This window comes from Hypanus sabinus, chromosome 27 (genome assembly GCF_030144855.1).
Source record: "Hypanus sabinus isolate sHypSab1 chromosome 27, sHypSab1.hap1, whole genome shotgun sequence".
Taxonomy (NCBI): domain Eukaryota; kingdom Metazoa; phylum Chordata; class Chondrichthyes; order Myliobatiformes; family Dasyatidae; genus Hypanus; species Hypanus sabinus.
Genome location: NC_082732.1, coordinates 37,517,654 through 37,539,506, shown reverse-complemented (window position 1 = coordinate 37,539,506; position 21,853 = coordinate 37,517,654). Strand labels below are relative to the sequence as shown.

General features: G+C 39.6%; 1 protein-coding gene across 2 annotated transcripts in view; it reads left to right on the top strand.

Annotated features, from left to right (window-relative positions):
* pex14 (peroxisomal biogenesis factor 14) overlaps positions 1–20,774 on the top strand; it is a 335,420-nt gene extending 314,646 nt beyond the window's left edge. For both annotated transcript variants that reach the window (XM_059952238.1, XM_059952239.1), the window contains 2 exons: positions 16,258–16,349; positions 19,045–20,774. In XM_059952238.1, coding sequence (XP_059808221.1) covers positions 16,258–16,349; positions 19,045–19,480 — 528 coding nt within the window. In that variant the 3' untranslated portion in view covers positions 19,481–20,774. The remainder of the gene's footprint in view (positions 1–16,257; positions 16,350–19,044) is intronic.
* The last annotated feature ends 1,079 nt before the right edge of the window (positions 20,775–21,853 follow it).

The window sequence follows — 21,853 nt, the reverse complement described above, 5'->3', positions numbered from 1 at the left end:
AAACATGTTTGAAACCGAGGATCAGAATTAATCCATTTATCCAACTATTTGCATTCTATCTGCATGTGCATTTCTTTCATTCCCTTGAACCTATATATTTTTTTTCTTTTACCTTCTGTGGTTGTATAAAAAGTAAACCTTTTAAGTGATGTACTGAATTGCCCATGCTATCCAGTTTCCTTGGAATCCTATCAGCTTATATATTTACAGCCACTTTTTTCAAAGAAGGGAGGCTTTGTGTAGAGAAAGCTGCGATCTGAACATCATCATTGTGATCACTCTGTGCCGTGCCATATGACGTGGACGAACTGATCTTTGACCATGATTGCTCTTGGCAAGCTTTCCTGCAGAAGTGGCTCGCCATTGCCTTCTTTTGGGCAGAGTCTTTACAAGACAAGTGACCCCCTGGCCATTATCAATACTCTTCAGAGATTGTTTGCCTGGTGTCAGTGGTCACATAACCAGGACTTGTGATCTGCACCAGCTGCTCATATGACCACCCACCACCTGCTCCCATGGCTTCTCGTGACCCTGACCGGGGTGGGGGGACTAAGCAGGTTCTGCACATTCCCCAAGGGTGACCTGCAGGCTAGCAGAGGGAAGGAGTGCCTTACACCTCCTTTGGTAGAGACGCAGCTCCACCCCACCACCCATAGGAACTAACAGGGGAAATAGTAACATAATGTATGAGTGTATAATGAACGCTAAAGTACAGTAGGTTAATCAGAAATGTAATGTATAAGTAAAGCAGCCCGCAAATGTCACCACACATTCAGATGCCAACACAGCACGTCCAGAATGCTTGGCAGATCAACACAGATCGCAACGAAACGGAACACGAGCGACAAAGCAGCAGCAGTAAAACAAGCCCCGTGCCTCCGATCCACACGCGTACACAGTCCTTTAACCACAGACTAGCCGCTTTTGGTCTCCAGCCTCCAGTGGACTCGCAGATTCACAGATGCTGGTCTTTTGACTTACCCAGCGGATTTACAGACTCAGCTCTGGCAGTGGATACAAGATGATAATGATCAGTTGATAATGTAGGCAAATCAATGATGGAACTTAATCCTGATAAGTTTGATGCATTTAGGAGGACAAATAAGGGTAGGACATTCTCATGAATGGTAGGCTGTAGGGACACTGAGGGACAAAGGACCAAGTCCAAGGATCCCTAAAAACTGTAGCACAGTTAAATATGATGGTTTAGAATATCTCCCAGAGGATAGTTGCCTTCAATAGCCAGGACACAGAATATAAAAGCAGAGACGATAATAACTATATAAAATAGTGTTAGAGTCACAGGTGGAGTACTGTGTGTAGTTTTATTTAGAGAACTATTTGTTATAAACATTGCGTAAGGATTGAGAATAGGACAATACATTGGGAGCGTTTGTGTTCAATCACTACCAGACAGCCTATATAGAGAAGTAATCTCTTCTGAACAATTGAATTAGAGCACCTTTTTCCTAAGTGGGAGGTATATTTTTTAAAAAGTCAGGAGTACACATCTATGGCCATGGTGTACAAAGTCCAGGGAGTTTGACAGAGCAGCATTTTCTGTATATGATAGAGCATATGATGCTGCATTTGAACTTCATTCCTGTTTGTATACTGATGCTCACTGTCAAGGCTGGCACGTAAAGGAAGTCACTTGTATGGGATTGCATTAAGAAGGATAAGTTAGTGTCATAAGGAATGGGCAGGGTTTTCTTTAAATGGGTTTCTCAGTTTTCAAGGTTGTATACTGTGTACGACTTTGATAATAAATGTACTTTGAACTTTGGGCAAAAACCTAGCAAATGGAGTTTAATATGGGGATGTATGACATCATGCACTTGGTAACAAGAATCAAAAGGCATATTCTTATCTAAATGGAGAAAGGCTGCAAATGAGTGAAGTTCAAGTGCATGAATCACTAAGCGATAGCAAACAGCTCCAACAAGAAGGCAAAAGACATGCTTGCTTTTATTGCCAAGGGGTAGAATAGGGAAGTTTTGTTACAATTGTAAGAATGTTTGGTGAAACCACACCTGGAATACTATGTACACTTTTGGCATCTAAAAAAGGATATTGTAGCATTGTAGGCAGTTCCAAAGGAGGTTCTCCAGGCTAACTCCTGGAATAAGAGCATTGTCCTATCTAGACAGTTTAGATTTATATTCCTTGGAGCTTAGAATGAGAGGTAACCTTATTCAAACATAGAAGATCCTAGAAGGCTTGAGTGGATAGATGTTGAGATATTTCCATTAGTTGGAGAGTCATGAGAGGGGAACATAATTACAAAGTAATGGGCTAGTCATTTAAAATTAAGGTACAGAGAAATTTCTTCTCCCAGGAAGGTGGAGAATATCTAGAATTCTTTGCCCTGGGAATGCTGGAAGTCAGGTAAGGTGGTGATAGATAACTATTTCAAAGACTAAGGAACTGGGGGCTATGGGAAACTGACACAGCACTGTGATTAAATTGAATGGTGGGTTAGGTGTGAGGGGCTGAGTGGTCTACTCGTGCTCCTACTTTCTTGTGATAGATTGAAAGCTTTGATCTAATTTTTAATACAATATTTATTCAACAAAATATCTTCCAACCATCCTTAGTGTTCAAGCCTAAACACTGCTTCATTCTTGCATCTTTGTTTAGAATTAATCTTTCTATTGAGACATTGATAACTAGGTTATTGATTTGCTGTTGATAACTATGTTATATTTTGTGCATCTGTCTTCATTGTTCTGGCTGCTGGATTGGAAACAGGTTGACTTTCCTGGAATGATGCTCGATTAAAACATTTAAAATCTGTCGTTGGGGAATAATACATTGCATTCTTTCCTTTCTGCATATTTACAAGGGAACTGTGTACTGATTTTTTTTTTAATCTCTGCTCTTTATAAATACATTGCTAATTCTTAGATGCTAGTGTTTTCATGACATATCTTACAAAATCAATTTTTCCAAAATCTGAAATTTGTCAGAAAATGTTCAGCCATCACTTTCTATTTTTGAAGTCCCAGCAAAAGGACAACAGCTTGTGTATATATAGCACCTTTAACTCAGTAAAATGTTCCAAGGCACATTTGTCAAATGAACCAAGATGCATTAACACAGGGAGAGGAACAAAAAAAAAATAGAGGTTTATACAATTTGCAAGATATTCCAAGGAATAGTGGAGAACTATGGCATGTTGTAGCTTCACACAGAAGCTGCACAAGGGGTCTTTAAAACCTGGGAAGTCCTGGTGCTCAATACTCCTACCACCAAGTCCATTGCTGCTTCTGCCTGGATAGTGAAAGGCACCAGCAATTCAAGGCTCCAGGCTGTTGTTGCTCCCATTGAAATGTGGTGGCAAGTTCTCACATTAAATGTCAAAAACCCTTTGGTAGCTCTGCCCTTGCAGCACCTTGAGTGATGGGTTGACTTCTTTGATAAGGCAAATTATATTTAGTCTAGGGAATGACCTCAGGCATTTCTTTTTTGGGGCAAAGGTGGTTTGATGGCTCTGGGCCTATACTCACAGGAGTTCAGCATTAGGGTTGGGGGATATCTCATTGAAACCTATTGAAAGGCCTAGATAGAGTGAATGTGGAGAGGATGCTTCCTATAGTGGAGGAGTTTAGGACCAGATGGCACAGACTTTGAATAGGAGGTTATTCCTTTAGAACAGAGAGGAGGAAGAGGAATTTCTTTAGCCAGAGGGTGGTGAATCTGTGAAATTCATTACCATATGTGGCTGTGGCGGGTAAGTTACTGGGTATATTTTCAGCAAAGGGTGGTAATTAGTAAGGGCATCAAAGGCAGGAGATTGAGAGGGATAAAAATCAGCCATGATGAAATGGAGCAGACTCAATGAGCCGAATGGCCTAATTTGTTCCCATGTCTTACATAAAGAAAGGACTTGATAGAGGGGTACAAGATGATAAGAGGCACAAACTGAGTGCACAGCCAGGCACTGTTTTCCCATGGTGGAAATAGCTAATAATACGAGGGGGCATAATTTTAAGGTGATTGGGGGTAAGTATATGAGAGGATGTCAGAGGTCAGTTTTTTTTTTACACAGAGAATGGTGCGTGCATGGAAAGCTCACTGCCAGGGGTGATGATAGAGGCAGATACACTAGGGTAATTTAGGAACCTCTTAGATAGGCACATGGCTGATAGAAAATTGTAGGAGGGAAAGGATTGATCTTAAAGTATGTTAAGAGTTCAGATCAACATAGTGGGTTGAAGGGCCTATACTGTGCTGTAATATGTTCTATCTTAGTTCGTTAATTAAATCATAGTCCGCCGACAGCAGCTTGCCAGAGTCCTCAGTCCTTGGTGAAGGTTGATCGGCCCCGTGGCTTCTGCTTTCACCCACATCTTCATACTTCTTCTAGGCAAATATCCTTCCTCTCCCAGGGATAAGGTCTTTGGAGCTTCTGTAGCTCTGGGATTTTACAAGATGGGGTTGCCCGTGCCATGCCCAGCCCTCCTTTCGCAGCCAGGCTTGGGACTGTCCATGGTGGGTTTTATGTCTATCTTAATAAAATAAAAATGTTTTTTGTTGTTATTTCACTTCCATCTGTGTTCTTGCGCTGTATTAGGTCAAGAAATAGCTCGTAGTATTTCACTGTGCTGGATTATCTTAACTTTGTAAATGTTGCACAGACTTGGAAGCTTTAACATCAGAAAAGTAAGCATGCCTTTTAAATGATGTTAGCTGACACACAGACCAAATACCAAATCCACAGCCAGAGCTCCTCCACTGATCTGTCACAAATTACTCATTATGGAATTTAGTTGCTTATTTGCATGATAAAAGGAAAACAACAATATTATTCGAATTTTCTAGTGATCTTAACAATTGATTACATTTTGTAGCTTTAAATATTTATTTAAATAATGCTCTGAATTAATTAGCAGATATGGAGTCTTTAATTAGTGGCCACCACTATACATAATTCAACGAAAGTCATATAGTTCAGCTTTAATTCCGCCCCAGTCCATCTGTGATCCAGTACTCATTCAGTGCAGCACCGACTCAGCACGCTACCCTTCAAAAATCACTCAAAGCACTGTGCTGAGCTAAGAACCGAATATCACTCTTGCCTGCCGATTGCTGACTTGCGTTGTCTGGTAGTGAAACAGTCAGATCGAAAATTCTGGGCTTCATTCAGGGATTCAAGATTATTTAGTGTGTAAAGGAGAACAAAATAATTGTTACTCCAGATCCAGTGAAGCACAAAATAACACAATAAAGTAAAGAACATAATAATAAAAAACACAATAAATATAAATGCAAAAGCTTATATACATGGATTGATTGTCCATAAGGTGACAATAGGCTCAGGAGTGTTTGTATATAAAGTGGCTGACAGGAAATAATTTAATGGAAGTGATAAAGTGTGGTGGGGTGAGTTAATGGATGGAGGTGTTGTTCAGCCGTACTGCTTGGGAAAAGTGACTGCTTTTGAGTCTGGTCGTGGTGTGGATGCTCTGTAACCTCCTTCTGGTGGGAGTAGGACAAACAATCCATGAGCAGGGTTGGAGGGATCCTTTGTGATGTTACTGGCCCTTTTCTGGCACCTTTCTGCATATACGAGATGACGGGTAGGTTGATGCCGGTGATGCATTTGGCAGTTTGGACTACCCATTGTAGAGCCTTCCTGTCTGCCACAGTGCAATTTCCGTACCATGTGGTGATGCAGCATGCTAGGATGCTCTCTACTACACATTGGTAGAAGGGTGTTCTACTTTTCTAATCCCTCAGTGTCCAAACATCCCTTGAATTTTGTTCACTCTCTTCATCCAGTTCGGTTTCAAATCTCTGGAACTCCCAGCCTAAACCATCGGCTTCACTTCTCTCTCCTTTTAATTCTTCCTTAAAATAGGCTTCCAGGCACTCTTTATGATACTTGCTCAATATCAGTTCTTGTCAGATTACAGCTCTGTGAAAGAACTTGACATGCCAAATTCTGGAGCAAGTCAGCAGGTCAAGCAGCATCTATGAAGATGAATGAACAGCCAAGACACCAACTGTTTATTCCCCTTCATAGATACTATCTGACCTGCTGAGTTCCTCCAGCACTTTGTATGTGTTACCCTGGATTTCCAACATTTGCAGAATCTCTTGAGTTTAGTGAAGTGGCTTGTGGTATTTCTCTTTTTTTTAAGATACTCTAAAGAATAAAGCTAATGCTGAAAAGTATTGGGTATTAAAGCCAACTTCCTAACCTGTATCTAAATAGAATATTTTAGCAAAAGCTTGGAGTTAGAAAGTGCCACATTTTTAAAAAGGAGCCCTAGGATGAATATAGCTGGAGGAAGTTATCTAAAGGTTTGTGCTGTTCAATTAATTCCTTATGCAGATAAAATGGGAACCAGTAATCTTTGGAACACAACCATGTTCAAAACATTATGTTTAAAGAGATGTTTATTTGCATGTGCCGCCTATAATTTACTTGGATGATACTCAAGCGACTTCAGGGCCTCTCGAGTCTGCTGTTTTACACAATGGAAGTGCTCTTCTCTGTTCTGTTCAAACCATCGGAAAACATCATGTATTCTGTCTGATGTATTGCCATTGTCTGTGAGCCTACAGGTCTGTACATTTCTCCAATGTTTGCATGAGAAGGAACAGGTGATACCAAAAAACTGAGAATCTAAATGCATATACTTTTCTTCCCCTTTTTTAGTCTTCCAGCTGTTCACATGTGTTACAGGTAAAAAGATTCTTCTGTAAGCATGAATATTTTTTTTTCTTCTGTCCTGAAATCAGTCTCTCTGCCTTGCATGGACATTCAAAGTTCGAAGTAAATTTCCAATCAAAGATGTATACACTCAGTGGCAACTTAATTAGGTACAGGAGAGGAACCCAGCGTGGTCTTCTCCTGCTGTAGCCCATCCACTTTGAGGTTCTACGTGTTCTGTGTTCAGAAAAGCTTTTCCGCACACCACTGTTGTAATGTGTTGTTATTTGAGTTACTTTCACCTTCCTGTCAGCTTGAACCAGTCTGGCCATTTTCCTCTGACCTTTCTCATTAACAAGTCACTTTCGCCGCTCACTGGTGGTTTTTTTCAGCACCATTCTCTTAAACTTTAGAGGCTGTTGTGCGTGAAAATCCCAGGAGATCAGCAGTTTCTGAGATACTCAAACCAACCCATCTGGCACCAACAATTAATCATTTAGATCATAACAACCATTGAACCTCTTGACTGTGCCTGCATGCTTTTATGCATGGATCTACTGTCGCATGGTTGGCTAATTCGATATTTGTATTAACAAACGTGTATACCTAATAAAGTGGCCACAGGGTGTACGTCACCAAGTACTATCCTGAGATTCATTTTGTTGCAGGTATTCACAGTAGAGCAAAGAAATACTGTAGAATCACTGAAAATCTACATACAAAGACCAATGTGCAAATACAAAAAAATATATAAATAGTCAAACAATAAATAAATAATGCCAAGAACATGAGTGGTAGGGCTGTTGAAAAGTGAGTTCATGGGTTGTGGTGAGTGAAACTGTCCCTGCTGGTGAATGCTATGTCCCACTAATGAGACCTGCATATGACTAAGTTACAAACATGATTCACTTCCAAACTTCCTGACACCTGAAATGACACAAGTTACATCCTTTGCCTATCGGATATAGTAATGTGTTGAAAGACAGGCTTCTTAGAGTACTCTTATACGAGTTTGGGTGGTCTGTCTTTATGTTCAAACTGTAAGTTTCAAAAGAACAAAAAGGCTGGCAGGATGTTTTTCTTTCCTAGTGTTGACGGTTACACAGGCAGTCGAGGGACCTGTGTGGTGAGCTCTCGGCAAGTACAAAGTACGCTTTAATCCAAAATCACATAACCAGTAGTCAGCGTCTGTGCTTTTCAGAGATCAAATTTAACTTCATTTTTTTGTTAGTTCAACTATACACGTGTATATGATGAAATGAAACGATGTTCCTCCAGACCGAGGTGCACAACACAGTACCTATAACTCACACGCAACACATAAAGTAATATTACCACAAACAATAAGGTGCATTTACAACATAGTTTAAAAAGTAAACAGTGTAACACTACTGGTGCTTGATGCATGGTGAGACCTGGGTGGTGGCAGGGAGTTCAGTAGTCTTACGGCCTGGGAGAAGAGGTTGTTCCCCATCCTAATAATCCTTGTCCTAATGCTAATGTACCTCCTGCCTGATGATGGGGGGGGGGGTGCGGTCAAAGAGATTATTGGACAGATGAGAGGGATCACTGGCAATGCTAAGGGCCAGGCGTACTGATAAATATCTTGGCTAGGTGGAAGAGAGACCCTGATGATCATACCAATTTTTCACTGTAGCACACAAAATGCTGGAAGAACTCAGCAGGTCAGGCAGCATCTATGAAGAGGCTGAAATTTTTGAAATTCTTTTGAAATTTTTGTCAGGACTTTTCACTGATGCCATATATTAGTGGCTAGAGTAATAACGACTATTTATAACACCAATATATGAATAATCGAACAGAACAGCTGCACTGGCCAGAAGGTAGTTTGAACATCGAACGTGGGGGTGTTTTCCCTTTCCCGAAGATCCTGTTGAAAATTGCTGGATATTATATTCCATCCTGGTGAAATATTCACCATGTGTAAGGCAAAAATTGTAACAAAAACTGTTAAAGCCAACAGGTGGCTGGCATTATGGTCCTCAAAATTAAATTCAAATTTCCTTTAGAAACATGGCCTTTCAGTTCAAAGCCAATGTGGAAAATGGCAAAATGGTTTCCAGGTGCCCAGCGAGTGTTCAGCAACACGTGTTTCTTATTTAAGGAAAAAAACACATATTGAAGGCATAGGGACTAGTGACTAATTCAGCTGTTAACATTACTTAAGCAATGGCAATTGGCTGAGTGCCCAGCTGTATGAGGCAGCACAATCTGAGCACACAATCTCTGAAATGATGTTAAGGAGCATATTATGTAAGGAATATAATATGTTTCTCTGAGCTTCTGGATACCTGTCACTTTAATTTTCTATACCAAACCTACTCTGACTTAAGATTGTGTCGTACCAAAGCTAAACATAAGCTCGAGGCAAAGCACATGGAAAGGGTATTTCCTATAGTGAGGTGAGGATCAGAGGGTAGTGAATCTGAGAATTCATTGCCACGGGCGGCTCTGGAGGCCAAGTCATTGGGTATATTTAAAGCAGAGGTTGATAGGCAGGAGATTGGGGTTGAGTTCCTCCCTGCACCTTGTTTGACGCATTGGACGGCAATCTTGCTATTTCTTTAGCATTTGTATGTTTTATGAGGCTGAGTTTTTAGCTTGTTGCTCAACCCAGCACGGATGGAAAACGTGCACGGAGCTAAGATTGGGTTTGAGAGGATTAATAAATCAGCCATGATGGAATGACGGAGAAGCCTCAATGGGCCAAATGCCTAATTCTGCTCTTATGTCTTACAGTTTCACTATGGAAAACAGCTCTTTATCCACCTAGGCACTCTACAGCTCGATATTGAGTTCAACAAATGCAAGTAACCAGCCTTTCTTCCCTGCACCAGGGGGAATGGAATGCAAGTGAGAGTACTCGGTCTATGACCGGTCCGGGGAGAGAAGGGGTATAGGTACCACCCTGGGCATTATCAGCCTGAGGTGATGGTGCTGTTTCTCACTCCACAGATTCTGTCAGACCTGAGATTGATCAGTATTCCCATTATTTCAGAATGCCAGCACTTTTATATTTCATCATCTCCACTGTTTGACCTCTATTTATGCCTCCTCAGCGCAGGTTAGCAAGACTGAAACTCCTCTCAGTTTCTTTTTAGTGTCCACCTATTGCAAATGTTCATTTTGTTCTCCGCACCCCTCGCTCATCTCCTCAATAAATACTTTTTCAGTTCCAGTGTACTGTCTTGGACCTGTACGTTAATTTGGTTTGTCTCTCCACAAATATTGCCTCACCTGTTCTTTTTCCAGAACTTCCTGCTTTTATTTCAGAATTGAAACATTTTCAGTTATCTATGAAGGAATATAGAGTCATAAACCAATATAACGTGGATACAGGCTCTAATATGTTAACAAATATCTCTATAAGAATTTCCCATTTGCTTGATGGTAGGTTTCTTGTATAACTTTACTAATATGGTTAAAGCTTTGCCCTGGGCAATTTTCACTCACAGCATCATGCCTCTCTTCCAGCTTCCCTCTGGTCATGTTTTACACTATAATACACTGAAGGTATTGAAGTAATAAACCTCTAGTAGTTCACTGCAGGACTGCATAGAAATATTGGTCAAAGTAAGTTTATTATCAAAGTATATATCTGTCACCAGATACGCTACCCTGAGATTCATTTTCTTGTAGGCATTCAGCGTCGAACAAAATGCAGTAGAATTAATGAAAAACTACACACAAAGACTGACAAGCAACCAATGTGCAAAAGATGGCAAACAGTGCGAACACAAGACAAATAATAAATAAATAATATTGAGGGAATGAGTCTGAGGTTCAGAGTAAATTTATTATCAAAGTACATACTGTACAAGTCACCATATACTACACTGAGATTGGTTTTCAGTTGTAGAGCCCTTGAATGTGAGTCCATAGGTTGTGGAATTAGTTCAGAGTTGGGGTGAGGTGACCTCGGTGGTTCAGAGGATAGTTGTAGTGTAATAACTGTTCCTGAACCTGCTGGTATGGAACCTAAGGTTCCTGTACTTTCTTTCTGATGGCAGAGGTGAGAAGAGAGCATGGCTTGGATGGTGGAGATCCTGCTTTTTGTAGGCTTTTCCATTCTTAGGGCATTGGCGTTACCATGCCAGGCCATGATACAACCAGTCAGGATGCTCTCCACTCTGCATCTATATTTAGCATATTGGGAAGGGGTATTGAAATTAATCAGAAATGTTAATTCTCCTACATTTTTATCTTCAACCTTCCATGAGTTCATATCACCTCTTCCAGTCCCCCTTCAGTCTGCATATCCCCAGAAAGCAAAACAATTTCCCCAAGTTTCAAGATTGTTTAGTGACATTATTACATGAGTGTAAAGGAGAACAAAATGCTTGTTACTTTGGATTCAATGCAGTGGGGAAAAAAACATAATAAGCATAAAGAACACAATTAAAAAAACAAAAAGAAAACAAATTTAAATATAAAAGCAATCTCATGAAACACAATGTACAGATAACTGAGTGTAGCCATATATTAGACTAGCTTATAGACTGATTGTATGAACATAAAGTGATGCTTGATGCAGGATTATGTGTACATAAGGTAATGATAAAGTGACAAAGTTGCTCTTGGCAGGAGGAACTCTTTTAGGTATCAGCAAGACATAGAAAATCACAGTAGGAGAGTGACTCTGCGTAAGTATGAGGTGGAGTGTCAGTGTAGAGTGACAGTGCATGGGGGATGAAGGGTGCTGAGGGACTGTGGAGCGGAGTGGCTGATGTGGATGTAGTGGTGGTGGGGCTCCGAGCCATACCTTTGAACTACTGCAGTCTGTAGTAAATCACTCACTGAAACTTTGAGATTTGCAACTTTAATTATGGATGCACAGAAATCTCAAGGTTACTGGTAGTGTCTCGTACTAATGTTGAAGGCCGATGGGTTCTGCAGCATTATAGCTGCAGATCTATTGCATAAACACATCTGATGAATTGCCTAATGTACTTCAGGTTATAAAGTGGAATAGAATTACTTTCCACATTTTCCCCTTGATAGTATCACTTATCCTGCTCCCAAAATATAGAACCAAACATTTTGACAATTAAGTTCTTTTATAACTATTTTCAATAAAAGTGTTGGGCAATTTGTCAATGTATTGGCCACCTAGGTGAGCAGTGAGGGATATAGTACAGCATTTTGTGTTATCAGTTTTCACAGAAACATGTGTTACAGTTTTTAGTTTGAAATAGATTGTACAATATGCATCACATTCCGGATGGATTAAGGTGATTGACAGTGAACACCTAACCACTATTGTCAACATCCAAATTCATGTCAGCCTAAAAGATCTGCAAGTATGGCACAGTTATTGATTTTTATATCAAGGGTAATTGTGTTCCTGTCTGGTTAATATTTATAATAAATATTTAGATCATTCTAATCTAAAAGCAGCTTTTAAACATAATTAAGATAGGTATTTCTTAAATATGTAATATCTTAGATCGGTAATTTGATAGGTATATGGACAGGAAAGGAATGGAGGGTTCTGGGCTGAGTGCAGGTCGGTGGGACTAGGGGAGAGTAAGCGTTCGGCACGGACTAGAAGGGCAGGGATGGCCTGTATCTGAGCTGTAACTGTTATATGGTTATATGTTCTTAGGATTAAGATACCAATGATTCCAGAAACGATATACTACATTAAGTTATCCTGTTATTAGTTTTTACATTGCCTAAACTGCACTTTTCAAATTTCCTGAACTGACAAACAGTAATCCTGAACTCTCCTTTCTAAACTTCACCCCAACAATGTTTTTTTTCTATTCGTGGTACTCAAGATGTCAAGTGTTCAGCAGATATAACATTAAAGTCTGTCTGCTGATCAGTTTTGCAGTATAACTTAAACTGTGCAATAGAAGTTCTAAAAGATGAAACCTTATTTTCCCAGGTGGGAAAATTGTTCATAGCTTATATTAGGCAGTTGATTAATCGATCTACATCTTCTGCCGATATTAAATCCTCACGGCAATGTTATTAAAACGATTGCAATAATCATTATGCCAATAACATAATAATAACCACAACAAATTCCTTTAATATGTAAATGTATATGGCAAAAAAAGTTGATACTTAATATAAATAGGAAATACTCAGCAGGTCAGACAGCATCCGTAAAGAAAGAAACAAATAACATTCGAAGTCAGTGACCTTTCATCCGAACTTTGTCATGCTCAACTAGACTTGAACACAAAGAAAGCCAGTGGGGTGGAATATTGCAGTGCAACTGGTGTCTGTAAATATAAAGTCTCACATGAGTTGCTGCCTTTGAGAAGATTGTAGTTTGTGATTTTGCCAACAGTCTGTCACTTCTTCATGCCGAGTCCTTAATGAACCAATACTTTCTTATTGCTCAGTGTAGACTTGGTGTGACAATTTGCACTGAAGAGTACACATTATGCCCATCACATTTTTTTTCTGTCACCATCGAAAAGAAGAACGTAACATGCTGCCAGAACCACACAGAAGCTAAAGCTGCTTGGTCACATTTGCATACAATTAAAATAACTTTGAAGGAAATGGACACAGCAATATCTGAAAGAACAAAATTTTCTCAATAAATGAACTCTTCTTGAAAAAGAACAGCTGGAGAATCCCAAAAGCCTGTATTTCTTTACAATGTGTTTCTGAAATCATGTGATGTAGTGATAATGCTGATAATCTCAAATAATGATGCTGCTTCTCCCATTTTCACTGCTCCAGCCAATCAGTAATTTCGATTATTTTTGTTTGTTTTATTTCAACATCTGTAGTATTTACAATTTGAAGGATTTGGCGTTTATTTGCTATACACGTTGACATGTATTAGGACATTGCTGTGGTGTGTTGGTGCTACAAATAACAAAAAATAACAACATTTAACATACCACTTCTTTCAGTTTTAATTGTTAGTATTTACCTACTTGTGCCCACTGGACACTCACTTTTTTATTTTCCTCTTATCTTCCTTTACCCTGTGTCTTAAAACTTTTTTTTTCTGCAAATTCCCCCGCTTATGATGAAAAGCCATTGATCTGAAATGTTAACTATTTCTCTCCCCACAGCTGTAGCCTTACTTTGGAGTATTTTCAGAACTTTTTGTTTTTATTTCAGGTTATCAGTATCTGCAGGATTTTATTTTTGTTTATGATAATAAGTAGCTCAAGCGAAATTCCACTCATATCCCTAATTAGAAGTGCAGGAACAGGAACTATGACAAGAGCCTTCATGATGTGCACATAATAAATCCTTAGCTCCTTAACCTTACCATGTCAACAAATAGACAAGATTTGCCATCCACCTAATGCCTTCACTTGACAAGCCACAGTCTTTGACCTGAATTGGTTTGGATCAGTTTCGCATCATAATCTAGTACCATTAGAGTCATAGAACACTACAGCACAGAAGTAGGTTCCTCTAGTTAATACTGAACTATTAATCTGCCTAATCCTATCAACCTGCCTGTCATCCCCTCCCATCTATGTACCTATCTAAATTTCACGTAAGTATTGAAATTGAACCTGCATTTACCACTTCCGCTAATAGCTAATTCCACACTCTCACCATCCTCTGAGTGAAAATGTTCTCCCTCATGTTTCCCTTAAATATTTCGCATTTAACCCTTAACCCATGACCTCTAGTTCAAATCTCACCCAACCTCAGTGGAAAAAGCCTGCTTGCATTTACCCTGTAAATACCATTCATCACTTTATATATCTCTGTCAAATCTCCCCTCATTCTCCTAAACTCTAGGGAATAAAATCCTAACCTAGTCAGCCTATTAACTGGATTATTAACCTACATTTGCTAGGTACCAAACAAGTCAAGCAATGAAGTTGTAAACTAGCAGTTGTTTACTAACTTGAGAATCCTAGTTAGCAGGACTTAAAACATTGATTAGATTAAGTAGTAGATAGGGTTAATTGACAAAATAAATGGGAGGTTATGAATGTAACTTAATTTGTCAGTCGTTTAACATTAAATGCATGCTGATTATAAATTTACATTTGGGATCTGACTGTGATAAATTAATGAGATTAATTTAGGATTAGTCTCATTAGATAGCTGACGAGTTAACATGATTGAATAACTAGACTATTAAATAGCTTGCAGTCTATATGCTGTTATTAAGCTTGGTGCTTTGCCTTCCTCTGGGAAAATGGTGTTGCCCCTTGAGATGTCAGTGCAAAGGTACAGTCTATTCCCCCGACATCTTCTGCTCCTATACTAATTCATCTGGTAGCAATATCTTGCTGCCATAAAGCCCACATTTGATCTACATGAAACTGGAACATCTCTGTGACACTTGCAATAGGTAAAATGCAGTCTTCGCTATTCTAATAGATCTCTATTTCTGGAAGGCACACACTTTCTGATTCTTAAAGACATTCTTCTAAAACAAAACTCAAAAATTCTTGTTCAGAGATTCCCACAACAACTCAAACCAAATTGCAAACTGAAAGCTCAGGACTTTAGTGGCAAAATACATCCAAAACTGAGAAATCTTTTTAATTCTATTGCCCCATCAGAATTGCATGTTGAAAGGGAGCAAGCCTATGACTTTTTGTAACTACACTTTTCCATCTCATGTCCCCCTCCAGCCAAGTCACTCAGTCTGTTCTCAGGCTTCTTGAGCCTTTGATCAAGAGAGACATGGAACATTATAGCACCATACAGAATGTTTGGCCCACGATGTTGTGTCAATCTTTTAACCTACTCCAAAATCAACCTAACCTTTCTCTCCTACATAGCCCTCCATTTTTTCTTTCAGCCATTTAAGAGTCCCTTAAATGTCCTTAATGTATCCACCTCGGATTTGCATTCATTTATTCATCACATGTACATCAAAACATACAGTGAAATGCGTCTCCCCGCTCTGTCTCCAAAACTATTCCTAAGGACCTAAAAAAATAATTAAATCTGAGCCATGACCTCAATGGAGACCACAGCTTGGCACCATCTTGACTGGAAGTCTGCCATCACCCCTCGCAGGACGTTCCATGCATCCACCGCCCTCTGTGTAAAAAAAAAACCCAACTACCTCTGGCTTTATAAAGTACCTTTGTACTTTCCTCCAATCACATTAAAATTTTGTCGCTGGGTAAGGAGGGCTGATAGGCAATAGGGGAGGGAGAGTGCCAGAAGCTGACGAGGGCTGATGAATTCTGAGAGGATTTGAAGGGAGTCTCAGACAGGTTCAGATTAGGCAGCCGTCTTTGAATCCCCTGTAACCTGACATCTTTGAACTGGGTAAGCAAGCGAGGGCAGTAAAGAACAAAAAGGAAGGTCTGTAAAATGTGGAAAGCAAGAGGAAACTCAACGACAAAAAGGTTGTTGTTGTAAGGCAAAAGGGGATGATAATGGGTAATAAAAAACGACAAGTTAGAAGGAGATACAAATGAAAAACAGAAGTGTTGTTGGACGTATGTAACAGAAGAATCTGGAAATGATTCTTTTACAGAATCATTTCTGGAGAGCTGTAATATTGACAGTCTATAACCATTAACAAATGCAGTTGAAAACCTTGTGTAGTTTTTTGGAAGACATTTTGGGACATATATGTTGCCATCACTTTACATTCTCGTTAATCTCCTCAGGCTTCATCGTCTACAAATTGGCTTCTGGAGACGCAGAACATTAATGAATTGAAGGCTGAGATCATCTCATTAAAAGGACTTCTCCTAAGCAGGTAATGTGGATGCTGGACTGAAGTCTTTGGGAAAAGATAAGCTCTAGTACTCACTCTGTGTTAAAAGAGTACTTTTTCACAAATAAAGGCAATGAGGGGCTTGCCCATGAATAGATACTTCAAAGGTGGATCTTCTCTACAAGTTCAGCGGATTAGCTTGGAACACTGCTCTACGATGGTCAAACATCATTAAGGCCGTGAACATAAGAGCAGAATGTGGCCTTTTGGCCCATCAGTTCTTCTGTCATTCCATCTTGGCTGATTTATTATCCCTCTCAACCTATTCTCCTGCCTTCTTCCTATAACTCTTTGACTAATCAAGAACCTATTGACCTCCAGGAATGGTAACTGTGTTGTCTGCTTTGTATTAGGATTGTTGGGTTTAATTATAACCTGTAGATTACTGAACACTTCAAAGTCAAAGCAAATTTATTATCAAAGTATGTATATGCCACCCTGAGATTCAATTTCTTGCAGGCATTCACAGTGGAACAAAGAAATACAATAGAATCAATAAAAAAAAATCTACACACAAAGACTGGGAAACAACAAATGTGCAAAAAAAGACAACTGTGCAAGTACAGAAAAAAAACAGATAAATAATACTGAGAACATGAGTTGAGGAATCCATGAAAGTGACACCATAGGTAATGGAATCGGTTCAGTGTTGAGATGAGTAAATTTATCCACGCTGACTCATGAGCCTGATGGTTGAAGGGTAATCGTTTGTCTGTTACTTGCCATGTCATATGACGTAGACGATCATGGTCTTTCCATGGCCATGACTGTTCTTGGCCAAATTTTTTACAGAAGCGGTGTGCCATTGCCTTCTTGTGGGCAGTGTCTTTACAAGATGGGTGACCCCAGCCATTATCAATACTCTTCAGAGACCGTCTACCGTAGTCGCAAAAACAGGACTTGTGATATGCATCAGCTGCTCATACAACCATCCACCACCTGGTCCCTTGGCATGACTTGGCCCTGATCCGGGTGCAGGCTAAGCAGGTGCTACACCTTGCCCAAAGGTGACCTATTAAATAGCAGAGAGAAGAAGCGCCTTATACCTCCTTTGGTAGAGATGTATCTCCATCCCACCACCCATGAAGAGTAATAACTGTTCCTGAACCTGGTTGTCTGTGATCCAAGGCCCCTGTACCTCCTTATAGACTCTAACCTATCTTAAACCAAGAGAATATATCAAGCAGCCACTGAACAGATTTTGTCTCGAAGTAGACAGCAATAGGCTCTTCCTGTTTCCCCATCGAATTCACTAACAGTTCTATTGTGGCTTTTCTCAGCAGATGGTCTGGCACTTTGATTTTGGTTTCCTTCCTTGTCTTGCATTTGGCCAGTAGGGCAAAGAATTGAATCTGCTTCTGAAGAACTTTTTATTTCCTAGTTAATATTATTAATGTGTACTTGCATAGAAATCTGAAATGAGGTCATGAATTGCCTGTTGAACTAGCTTATTAATTCAGTCTGTCCCTCCATTCTGTGTCAATAATCTGCAGCCCTATACCAAGGCATTAGAAGCAGTGGTAAGTCTTTGAGACAACCCTTCTAATTACCAGAAAGCAACACATAATAGAAATTTAAGTCAAATTAACGCCATTGAAAAATTTAGGAATCATTTTGATCCACAAAATGATTCCTAAAATGTTCAAGACTTGTAGTGGACTTAACCCTTTGTCTGATTCAATTAAAAGTTGGAATTTCTTTAGCCAGAGGGTGGTGAAGTCATAGGGTATATTTAAAGCAGAGGCTGATAGGTTTTGATCAGCAATGGCATCAACGATTATGAGGAGAAGATAAGAGAATGGGGTTTAGAGGGAATACTAAATCAGCTGTGATAAAATGCTTCTGCAGACTTGATGGTCATATGGGTTGATGGGTTAGTTGGTTACTATAAAACGTTCCTTATGTGTAGGGTGTTGTTTGGATTGTGGAGGTTTAAAATGGGATTACTGTTGGATAAGTGATAATGGGTGTTTTGTGAAAAGTGTAGACAGGCAGGAAAATGGGGTTGAGAGTGAATAATCTGGCATGGTTGAATAGCAGAGAAGACTCAACGAGTTAAATGGCCTAATTGTGCTCCTATGTCTCATGGTCTAAAAGACATTTTCTACCTACATAAAGCAATGACTGAGACCATGATTTAAGGTGGAGGTCCTCCATAGAGAGAAATAAACGACACTCAAAATTGTAATGTTTCTGAAGTCATGACGGAGTTTAGTGTGACATTATTACAGCTTAGGGTGTTCCGGATTTCAATTCCAGTGCCACCTGTAAGGAGTTTGTATGTTCTCCTTGTGACTGCTTGGGGTTCCTCTGGGTGCTCTGGTTTCCTTCCACAATCCAAAAACATGTCGGTTAATAGATTAATTAGTCATTGTAAATTGACCAGTGGTTAACTTGTGGTTATATGGTTAAATTGGCAAGCTGCTGGACGGCGCAGCTTGTTGGACCAAAAGGGTCTGTTCTCTGCTTTGTCTTGAAATAAAAGAGGAAATGCTTTCTCTCCTTGCAGTCTATTAATTCATAGTGGACTCCCAATGGGGAAAAAAAACTAATGTTACTTTGAGCAAAATAAACTTTTTTCTCTTGTTATGTGCAAACAATGTTTGAATAATTTTTGCAGAGTTGGATTTTGTTGCAGTCTTGTCATAACTGTTCAATGTTTTGTCTTTGGCTGCAGGCGACAGTTCCCATCTTCCCCTTCGGCCCCAAAGCTTCCCGCTTGGCAGATCCCTGTCAAGCCATCGACAATAGCCACCTCTGTAACAGTCAATCACACCAACAGCAGCAGCGACATCTCACCAGTCAGCATTGAATCTGCATCTTCCTCGCCAGCCACAGAGAACCATAGTCCAGAAGGAGGAAATCTGGGTGGCCACATTGTTGACAGCGAAGTAGATGTCAAGTGTCAGGTAAGAATGGAAGTCCAGGGGGAAGAGGAGCGAAGACAGGACAACGAGGATGAGGATGAAGATGATGACGTCAGCCACGTCGACGAAGACGATTGTCTTAATGTTCAAACAGAAGATAGGCGAGGTGGCGATGGACAGATAAATGAACAAGTGGATAAACTACGACGTCCAGAAGGTGCCAGTAACGAGAATGACATCAACTAAATGTCAAGAATGATTCAGTATTTGGCTTCCATGGACTGAATTTCCCTAATTCCATTAAATTATTGTAAATATGTGCTTATTGCATCCTGAGCAGTGGATTTTTCAAACCAACAGATTATTCTGTGACGCAAGTAAACAGCAGGTGAATTAAAGTGGCTTAGTTATACCCGGTTGCACTGTGGAGGCAACATTATTGCGTGAGCTGCTCAAAAGGGTTCAGGACTCATCATGCAGGAAATGTACAGCGTCGTTGGTGAAGAAGACAGACTGCTCACCTCCCTTCTTCCTGATTGTAAAGATTGCAAACCCGGCAAAATTCAGCTCCCCGCTTGTGATGTGTGTTGTCAGCACTCAACCAGCTGTTGATGCGGTACAGAATCAACAGGGAAACATTGTAGGAAATCCAGTCCTCCCCCCTTAAGAGTAAAGAGGTAGTGCCAGTAACGTAGCTTCTCTAGGTGTCAGCGAGTCCACGTTGATAGAAGCAGCTCCAAAACCTGGTATAGTTAACTCTTGCTAAAATCATGATTGGAGATGCCATTTGTGTCTGAATTCTTATTATATAATTGGAATGAATTAAAATAGTGCATTGCGATTTTTGCATCTGCATTAGAGTAACCTGTATCTTTCCAGGTGTGACGGTAGGTGCAGCGCAGATTGGGGCCATTGTGAAGAATGCACGTGTGACAGTGTTGATTTTGGTTTGCTTGGAAGGGTTCTTTTTCCCTCCTCAGTTATTTTCCGGTTCTTATTCAAGAAATCCCTTTGTCAGCTTTGCAACATTTCTTGTAAAAGCACGATTATATTGATAGTAAAGTCAAATAGCACCTCACAATAAAACACTCTGATTATGGAAGCAACATTAGTGAGCCCTTAATGCATATCACAATAGATAAACCAAATTCCTTTCAGTTTGAGGGTATAGATCATGAACTGTACAAGTAGGATTCTAAACTGTTGCCTATAACTACATGATGACTCTCGCTTCAGGTATTTCTGTCCCTTCAAGGACAGCGTTCCAGATCAGTCTCATTTGGTGTAAAGACATCAGCAGTTCTTGCGAACAAAATGCTGTTATCTATGCATTTTCCTTTGTTTAGAGGTTGTGTCGGGAAGACAAAAATCTCGTGCATTTCAAACGCCTTTATTTTAATTCTATTTGATTTTAAGGATGGTTTTAATGTAAAATGCCAAAGTACTGTGGCAATGCTAAAGAATAAGGCCTTTTTCTTCCCGAAATGCATTTGTGGTGTTTAAAATTGAACTTTACAGTAAAGCACATCAAATGGTTCGATACCTGATGTATTCATTAATTTAGAAATACAGTTCATGGTGTTGGCAATTAAAATGTTCCTGTCTCTTTAAAGTTATTTATTATGCACCAAGTACTGGGATGGCATCTATATTAAAGGTTCAGTGACATTTGGGGCAGAGAGGCTGGTTATATTCAACAAAATAAATTGAATATATTGCTTTTGTAATTGGAAAATTTAATGTTGCAACCTGCTTTTATTAATATACCCAAAATAATATCATCACGACTTTGGGGCAAGAAGGCGTTCATTTTAAAACATCGAGAGCCAGTGTATTTCGTCTGGGGGTCTTTGATTCTGGGAAATTAATTCTATAATATATTAATCAAGCTTTTAAATTATATACATTGTAGTTGTAGTGAAGTTAACTTCACAAGTAAATTTTATGATCGGCACATCTACTGACCTTTAAGAAAGAAAGAATTTTTGTGGTTAATTTATCTAACACAAGTTCAGAGATGGTAGTTAATTTATTGTCAGTTTTCCACAATGTGTATTAACAAATAAAACTAATCAGATAAAGGTAATAGGAACAAATATGACTAATGAATGTTATGGAAATTGAGGCAGCCACCAGTCCAATTCTCCTGATGCATCAGGGTACAGGTAATGACACTGTTAGGACCAGTGATGAAGAGGGGCTGTTGATTTGGTACAATTCACATCCAAACGGAAACTAACTCCTGCATTGCACTACATAAAATTGCAGATCCCTGTGAGCAGTTTTGATTGGACGTGGTTGTGAGAATTTGCAAAACGTTAAATAACACAGGCTTCTTCCCCCTTCCACTCCAGTCCTAATGAAGGGTCTGGGCCCAAAACGTTGACTGTTTATCATTTCCATAGATGCTGCCTGGCCTGCTGATTTCCTCCAGCATTTTGTGTGTGTTGCTCTGGATTTCCAGCATCTGCAGAATCTCTTGTGTTTATGACACATTAAATTATTTGCTTTCAGGCCTGAAATCACAGCAAAGACTTGTAGATTGAAAATTTAACCTTGCCCTATTTCATTAAAATCAAGCCCACTCTTGTCAAGATATTTAAGATTATTGTTTTTGAG